At 36.4% G+C, this 9101-nt stretch overlaps 1 protein-coding gene across 1 annotated transcript in view; it reads right to left on the bottom strand.

Moving 5' to 3' along the window:
• LOC104074778 (desmoglein-1-like) overlaps window positions 1–8962 on the bottom strand; it is a gene marked incomplete at its 5' end in the record, with an annotated part of 11026 nt that extends 2064 nt beyond the window's left edge. The window contains 8 exons of the mRNA XM_009575039.1: window positions 915–1123; window positions 2766–2826; window positions 3330–3478; window positions 5228–5719; window positions 6899–7117; window positions 7267–7409; window positions 8335–8594; window positions 8777–8962. Of these exons, the coding sequence (XP_009573334.1) occupies window positions 915–1123; window positions 2766–2826; window positions 3330–3478; window positions 5228–5719; window positions 6899–7117; window positions 7267–7409; window positions 8335–8594; window positions 8777–8962 (1719 nt within the window). The remainder of the gene's footprint in view (window positions 1–914; window positions 1124–2765; window positions 2827–3329; window positions 3479–5227; window positions 5720–6898; window positions 7118–7266; window positions 7410–8334; window positions 8595–8776) is intronic.
• Between the last annotated feature and the right edge of the window lie 139 nt (window positions 8963–9101).

Here is a 9101-nt window from a genome sequence, read left to right as displayed (position 1 = left end):
CAATGGCTCACTACCCGCGCTGACCGACAACCAAGTAGCGATCGCTACTTCCTGGAACACGCCTACCACTCAAATACTGAGCATGACGTCATATGGTATGGAATATCCTGTTGGCCAGCTGGGCCAGCTGTCCTGGCTATGCTCCCCCCCATCTTCTTGTCCACCTGGCAGAGCATGGGAGCTGTCCTTGACTAGCAGGGTACTTAGCAACAACTGAAAACATCAGTGTGTTATCAACATTCTTCTCATACTAAATCCAAAACACAGCTCTATGAAGAAATTTAACTCTATTCCAGCTGAAACCAGTTCATGCTAATTACGAAAATATATCCCATTAATCCATTAATCACGGAAACTCATTAGCATTTTTTTATCCCATATGTAAAGACTAATTAATATGTTGCCAATTACAAAACTGCATATTTGTGTCACTTGCAGTTCACAAGTCTTTTAGGGAACAGAAATGGTAATAAAAATAAGGAAGAAAGTGAACTGGTGTTCACAGTTCTTCAAGAGTTAAAGTCACTTCATTAAACAAGCTGTACAGGACGTACGTGTGAACAATTTCACAAAGTTATTATCTATTTATACACTGAAAAAGGTGGCAAATGTAAATTTGGTGGTCACTTATGAAGCTGAAATAATTTAATTGCTTGCTACCCATACCTGCAGCATATCCATCAGTTTTACAAAAAGGCTATTGAGCAATCAAGTCTACTACAGCAGCAGCTCAAAAGCAGTACTACTGGTGTTGTAGTTTTTCCTATTAGTAGGTCAGCTTTGCTCTCACACCAGTCTTATATCACGGAAGTTTCAATTTGAGTGGAGTTATTTTGGATTTCCATCATGTAACTTGGGGAGGAGAATCTAACAGTAAGCTCACAGATATAATGCAAAGAAGATCAGGTAATTACCTCAGAGAAGTAGTTGTCTAGGAAGGCCATGTTCACCCCTCCTTCTCGATACTCTTTTATTGTTCCTCCAATTGACCCTTTTGCTTCCCCTGTTCCAGAAATTCCTCCAGCTGTACCGTAACCAGTACCAGTGCCATAGCCAACCCCTGTAGTTTCTTCAACACCAGAAGCTACTACTCCTCCTCCTCCGTATGTGTTTGTATATATGTCTGAAAACAGAAAAAGTTATCCTTCCTGTGCTCTGCAAAAATTTACAGAATTTTCCAGTTGTTTTTACAAATAGTACAAGGATACTACTGAGTTTCTAAAGATATTTTAGACTAATTTCAGTCACAGATCCGTGCACAGGTGCCAATTTTTATTGAAACTGCAATAAAAATTAAGCGCATATTAATAAGCAGACATCTAAGACCTTGATTTTATTCCTGAGCCTAGGCAGCGTGTGCATATGTGCTTTAGAAAATCAATTATTTATTTGTGTAATTGACTGGAGAGATTCCTCTGTCTGGTGTACATATATGCTGTCATGCGATTTGCATTAGAAAATCAAATAATGCTTATGGATATTTATGCAAATCCATAAATGTATATTTATGATCACATTGGGGTTAAAATTGTTTTGCCTTAAACTCTTTTCTAAAAGAAATAGCTTTGTAACTCCTTTCGGATTTTCTAGTATTTAGATTGTTAAGGGTGATTTGGGAGAACAACAATGGGTCATAATAACTACCAGTGTTCATAATGCAGAAAGAAAATGACCTTTACATTAAATTATAAAGTCATACTTATAGGATTTTATCTTCTTCAGATTTTTTCATATATGATAACAAGGAATGAGTGGTCTTAAATGTCAGCATGTAATATAATAAACCAATTGCATACAGTAGTCTTGACTATGATTACATTAAGAAACATAGGCTAAATTGTATTGGTTTTTTCATTTAATCTTGTTAGTCTCAGTTTATAGAATTTGAACCAGGGGCTTTCACCATAATGGTACTGAACAGTGGAAATAAAGTAAATCACCTGTGTAAGTCTTAAACTTTTCAATTGTCATGGCAGCAGAACTTCCCTGAGAATGAAGACTCTTAATTCACGTTTATGCCCCAAAATGTTCTCTTTTAATTTTACCTTAAGGATGAGAACATTTTTGAATAATCAATAGTCATCAGAAAAGTTGTCTTGCAGAGTGACATTTCTTCCTGTCAGAAGCTAGTGAAAATGGATCTCTGTCGGCATCCTTCCTTCCTGTTGTGGAGTAAGGAATGGGGAAAAAGAGAAAGTGGCACTGCACAGCTTGACTTATTCTCTATGGCCATCAAATTCCTGGGGGAACCTTGTCTCAGAAGCATAAGTTTATTGTCCTATGTACCAGCTTTCTGTCTAGGCTAGTGCACAAATGGTCAGTAATTAACTGGCTACTTGACAGGTCCTGTTCTCCCTTGTGGGAAGCAGAGCCTGGAAACTGGGAAGAACTGAACCTTTCACCACTGTGTCATGAAAGAAAATTTCCTTATTCTGGCCTCAAGATTGATTTCTACTAAAATTGATGTCTTGAAAAGACCCTCCATTCACTAGCTGGAATGATAAAGAAAAATTGAGATTTGAAAGCCTTGGCAGATATTCCAAAATAAATGTAGTTTGCAGCAATTAATCTGTTCAAAGGCTCAAACCTCAGATCCTTCATTCATACTGGAAGTCCTACTAGCATCAGTTTGACTATCTGCAGATGTAAGATTGGAAGGGTTGGGTTATAGCTGTGAAACCAAAGTGCTCCTTGAATCAGAAGACATGAAGTTCTGAAAGATAGCTTTATGACAGCGCACGTAGAAAATTTTAGGGTCTGCTTACCAGAGGGTTCACCAAAATCACCTCCTGCAGCTGTTGTTGGGGCAAGAATGTGTGAGACATCCTGGAAAACAACATTTTGACTCTTGAATGATGAAATTTTTGAAATTTCCATATAAAGACTAAGACTTTGTGAATCATGTTAAGGAATTAGCAGTCTAAACTGTTAATATGATAGCTATTAATTACCATCCCCATTAAAAAAAAAAAAAAAAGTCTCCATTCAAGTTTCTTTCATTGTCAACGTAAAAAGTGATCAAGATGGTTTGTGTTACCTTGTCCTACTTTGCACTGAAAAAGCTTGCTAGTTATTGTGTTTCGGCTGAGGGAATAGTAACACCAAACTGTTGGGGGCCAAGCTAAGTGAACACAACTTAAAACACACAAACTCCATCTGCAAATGTTAATTAAGAGTCACCTTTCATATCTACCTGGCAATTGTTGACAATGCCAGGCTTCTTTTAGAAGATGTCACAGTGCTACAATCACTTTTGTGCTTCTAGTCAAATGCAGTCTTTTCTGTAAACATGAGTCATTGCGGGTTTTAGAAACATGGGATGTACTGACCCTGTCTTCAGGCTGTGCTCCTTCTATTCCCCATGGATGAATTGCCCCTTCTGTGCATTCAGGTACAGGTTCAAAGCCAGTTCCAACTCCACCTGCAGCGCCAGGTCCACAGCCACAACAGTCGCTCATTGACATCAAAATTGGAATCACTTAACAGGAAAGAAACAGGAAAGAGGGATTTAGGACATCTCTTCCTCGCAGGAATAGCTGCTTTTCCCAGAGGGCAGGTGCTCAAGAACTTTTGAAAATATGTCTTTTAAAATGTTTCAAACCAAGCAGCCTGCAAGTCTGGCTTTCAGCATCATTGGCTGCTTTTGGAAATGTATGTATTTGGAAATTCAGAATAATTTGTACCTTTAGTTATAGCAGAGCAAAGCGGGGGTGGAGTAGGGCTGTTACTCCAAATTTATGCCTATACACATGGGAACAGACTTTGATCTATCTCAGCTGAATGAATATAAGTTGCATACATATGAAAATTAAACAAACAGAACCAGTCTTGCTATGTATAGCATTCAGTGATATTCATTCTTGATATATAAGCATACATTTGTCTCTTCAGATATTGTAGTTGAAAAGAAATACACATTAGTAATAATAGACGTATGAGAATCATTGGAGAGAGATCCATCTGGCTACAGTGATCTTTGGCTAAGGCTCCAGTTGCATTTTTCACATCGCATATACATAATGCTTGATTTGAAAAAACAATAGAGGCAAACCCCAAACCCCAGTTTTAACAAATGATTACATAGAGTGAGTCAGGTTTCCTAGTGTGCTGTAGCACACTTAGTTGTTTCAAGAACTCAGTGTTGGAACTTGCTGAATGCTTTAAACGCCAACATTGAAAACATCATTGCTCGTTTTAGAAAGGCCCTGTAGTGTTAATTCTGGCTGTCCTTACGTCCTTATCCTAGCTGGCTAAGTTAGTAACCTCGTATCGCTGCAGAGGGAGTGGGGAGAGACAGTTGCCTACATCTGAAGAGAACTGAAAAGAGGAAAAGGCTGTACAGTGTACAAAGTGCTACCTCACACTGCACGACTAAGGACATATTTATCCAGACTACCAACTAGGAGAGGAGAATTCCAAAGGCAGAAAGACAGTCTGTCCTGTAACATTAACCACCTGGGAACTACAAACAAAACAGCCTTTTGCAGCTTGAAAATTTTGTGTTTGTTGATTCCTACTAATCAAAGATCAAAATCCAAAACAAACCCCCCTCCTCAAAAAATCAGGGGAAAAATCCATTTCCTCTGGTTTTGTAGTCAGTATTTCTGCATTGGGAAATTTTAGATGTTGATTGCTTGATGCACAGGCCATGAAAGAAAGACGGTCACATCTGATTGTGGTGGTCTGAGAAGTAACTCCTTGCATAAAGGCTAACTTGAGTCATTCTTATCCCTGAAACTCATATTTCTTCAAAAATACAACGAATGATCTGTTTTGATCCTGTCATCACAAATGCTACTTGTTTTTAATAGATGTAATGTTTGGCAGCAATAGCCAAAAGGTTCAAAATTTAAGATGATTATATTTACTGTTCTACTACTGAAATCTGGCTTTGAGTTCAAGGGAAGCATGTTCTTTACATTTTTTCATACCCAACGTGGAGCTGATACTTGTCCATTTCTTTTCTGTAATGTAACGGAAGTACGAATTGCAAAGTGTAAGTTGTAAGTGACAGGGACAGCTCTTGCCCAAAATCTTCTGAATCTTTTACTAAACATTTTTACCCTTTCTGATGGTCTGAGACCTTAGGAAAAAAACCCTAAGTCTTAGGAAGGAAATAGAGCCAACAGGCTAACAACCAACCAGAAAAGTCACCTTATTTTAGAAAAATGAAAAAAATACACTTTTTAGAAAATTAATAAAATTGTTTTCTGAATTTTATACTTACGAACAAATATTAATCCACCAAGAAACATCAGGCCAATGGCAGCACCGCTAAGTGTGGTAGAAGATAGGAAATCTCTGTCATTTCCATTTCCATTAAAAGTATCATCAGTGGCTGCAGTAAATCCTCCATCACCGTCACTGTATCCGTCAGTGTAAGTCTGCCAGTACGTGTGGTCCTCAGTTCCTCTTCCTCCATTACCATCACCATCTTGTCCTCTTCCTCCTCCATCTACCTGGCCTCCTCCATCTACCTGGCCTCCTCCATCTACCTGGCCTCCTCCATCATTGCCGCCACTGCCGCTACCATCACGGCCACCGATGATAATTACTTTCGTGGCCCCACTGGTGCAGTAATTACGACTATCGCACTGACAAGCTTGCACAGGAATTATATGTGGTTTAGCGCAACGTCGGCCTTGGTTATCTCTTACGCTGATATAGATCCTATACATGTAAAAGTCAATGTTCTGACTCACTAGTTCTGCAGAGGAAGCTTTGGGGAAAAAAAAAAGAGAAAAAATATTTAGATTAAGGTATTGACTATAAATACTGTACAAATCTATAATTTTTGTGAGTAATGTTCATAGAACAGAACGAAGACTAGGTGTTCCCATTCTAAGATCTTCAGTTACTTATGTGTCTACAGTACTTATGCAAAGCTGAAACTTATGAGATTCATCTATGCTAGTTTTTTCTTTTGGAAAACCTGAGTCAGATCAGTCTAGTTATCACTTTTTAACCTGAGAAATATAGAAGGGGCAAATGCACTTTTTTATATCTACTGCTGCTTTTCCTGATTTTTATTCGCACAATGGTGAACATAAAAATTGCAAGTTTTATACGTTTTTTTTTCTCTCTCACAAGGTATTTACATGTGTTTTTCAAAAGTTTTTCCAGTAGTTTAAAAATATTTAGTTACAGATTTGCATCTGTTTAAAACAAATAGGAGACACAAGAGTAGTTGTAATTGTGATATTTACCATTTAATATAGTCTTCTATGCATATAGTAAGTTACGCAAATTCTGTCATTTAGTAATGTATGAGATTTGATTAATTCATTAGTTTGTTATGTCCTATTGGAGGAAACTGGAAAAGCTCCACTGGGCACTGACTAAAACATTTTCCCTAGAAATACAAGTAAGTACAATTTGTACAATAAATCGCAAAAGCTGTAATCTTTATTTGCCATTTTCATATGCCTCTCATAAAAGTAAAGCTCTGCCAACTAATAACTTTATACTCTAATAAATAAATTTGAGAGTTTTGTCATATGCTTAGAATTTTTTAGATAATATAGAAATAAAAAGGTATCAAATTACTCCTTTTGAATTACCTCACTAGGTTTAGACCAATGGAGGTGCTTATAGCTGCACTCCAGCAAAGTACAGTTTTGCTGCTCTATTTTTATCAGTATATTTTTATTTTCCTTTAAAAGATGATAACTCGATAAAACATATGTAATTATTCTTATTCTAGTTCTAATATGATTTTTATATATATATATATATGCGAATCCAGAGCAACTTTTTGGATTCATATGAGCATAAAATCACATTTAAGAGAGATTAGAATAGATTCTAATAACTGTTTTGTTTGTTATTAAAAGGTTATCCTAATCTCTTAAGACTTATTACTCTGGTTTATTCTGTTATAAAATGTAGGTTAATTTACCATTTATTGATCTGATAATCCATGTAGTTTGAGGTTCACCATGTATGCTGAATGTAAAGGGGAGACCATATGCATGACCATCCATAGCCTTTGCTGTGATAATCACTGATGGGGAATGCATACATACTTTCCTTAATTCAGTATTAATAGTTGGGCAATTGTCATTGATGTCTTGTATTGAAAGCACAATGGTGCCAGTAGCAGTATATCGAGGAACCCCTGTAAAAAGAAGATATTTGTGGTCAGGATGGAATATTGATACTGTAAATAATGCAGTTCGGGTGGCAAAACTAGAAACAGGAAAAAACATTGACAGAAATCTGGAACAAAGAAAATTTTGTTTCAGAAAACTTTATCTTTTTTCTTACCTCTGGTGATAGCCAGAACCTCTGCTCTGTACTGCCCATTGATTACATAGATCGATTCCCGGTTAATAACTTTGTTCAGTGTGATTTCACCAGTGTTTTGGTTGATTCTGAACCAGGCACCTGGATCACGTCCTATACTATATCTGTATTGGTGAAGTAAAAATACTCAGCATTATGTTATGACTATATGTATTACATATTCATTTTGCAAATATTATTTATCACTTCGGAATATTTTTCTTTAGGCTGCGCTAGGTCCTATTGCATCTCACCCTGTTCAAGCAAAATTCCTGTAGACTTCAAAAGATGTAGACCAGAAAAATAATTAGGAATAAAGTAAATGCGTAGAAGTCCATTATATTTTGAAAGTGGTATCATAGTCTAAAAGTAAGATCTTTCTGGACCCTGTAAACCTTTACTAGAACCCTTGCTGATATCAGTAATTAAATCCACAGCTCTTCCTTTAACATTCTACAGTCGTATTTGCTAACATATTTCTCTTTTTTGTGAAAACTTTTCAAACCTTTGTAAATGGGAGGTATTTATTTCTACATACATTAAAAAGCAAATTATGGTCCCACTAATTACCATTGATTTCAGAAGAAATAAATGTCAAATAATTTTTTTTTTTTTAACTATAGAATGAGCTGGTAGTGACTTCTTCTATTCTGATTGTATAATATTGCCCATTATTGGGGTTTTCTACTTGCTTTTTTAGAGGTGCTAACAAATTCCCTATTTGTAGCAAACATTTCAAGAAAAAATATTCTTAGGTTAGGTTGGAAAAAAAATCTGTTCTGATTTATTTAAGTTACAGCCTGTTAGAAAAATGATATTTTCTTTGTCTTGTGCACAAGGCTAAGGAAAGTAGGCCAGGAAACAAAAGCAATTATAGCATAAAAATGGGCTGAAGAATATACTATTCTATTGCTGTTGTTCTATCGCTACTCTGTTAGCATTTTTTAAGTTGTTTTTTAAAGCACCCTTTAAAATACCTATTCCTCATCCTATTGAAATCTCAGTTAAAAGAATTATTCCATCTACGGAGTAAAGCAGAGCAGAGCTTACACAACATTTGATGCAATAGCTCCAGTGTCCTCATCAATGGCTGTGTATGTTCCCACAACGTAATTCACTCTTGTGCTTTCTGATACAGAAAACACAACTGAAGATGGATGAAATCTTGGTGGTTCAATCACATTTTTTACTTCTATTGTGAGGGGTGTTCCAGATATTCGGAAGTCATGTGCAACAGAGTGGTGGAAGGCAGCTACATTCCTGACACCAATCATCAGTGAGTGAGTTTGGAGTTGTTCATAATTTAGTTCCTAAAAGATAAACCACAGAGAACTAGATAATAAATAAAAGTTCCTTTAATTTTATTTAAATATTTTCTATTTGAAATGGTTGAGTGACAGTGTTTTTACTGCTCATTTAATTTTGCTAACAATTAATTAAAACTATTTTAAGATGATTATTTCAACAGTTGAATCACAATATTTATCCATACCTTAATTACTCTAAGGATTCCTTGATTTGTAGCTCGATCTGTAACAATTTCAAACCAGTTATCTTCGTTCCCAGATATAAAGAAAAACTCTGCTAACCAATTGTCTGTAAAGTCTTCGTCAGCATCCAGAGCTTGTATCCGTAGCAGTTCTGAACTGAGTGAATTTTCTGAAATACTTGCTGAAAACTGGAATGACAGATAAATACCCATTAGCAAACACCAAAATATATAATGTGAGGAAAACACAGCTGACTGCAGAGATCCTTTTGAAGGATGTCAGCAGGGTAGCAGCAGGGTAGCTATGCTATACCGTTGTGCAGCAGGG

This window comes from Fulmarus glacialis, unplaced genomic scaffold, assembly GCF_000690835.1.
Source record: "Fulmarus glacialis isolate BGI_N327 unplaced genomic scaffold, ASM69083v1 scaffold51183, whole genome shotgun sequence".
NCBI classification, from domain to species: domain Eukaryota; kingdom Metazoa; phylum Chordata; class Aves; order Procellariiformes; family Procellariidae; genus Fulmarus; species Fulmarus glacialis.
This window is presented reverse-complemented; position numbering and strand designations above follow the sequence as displayed.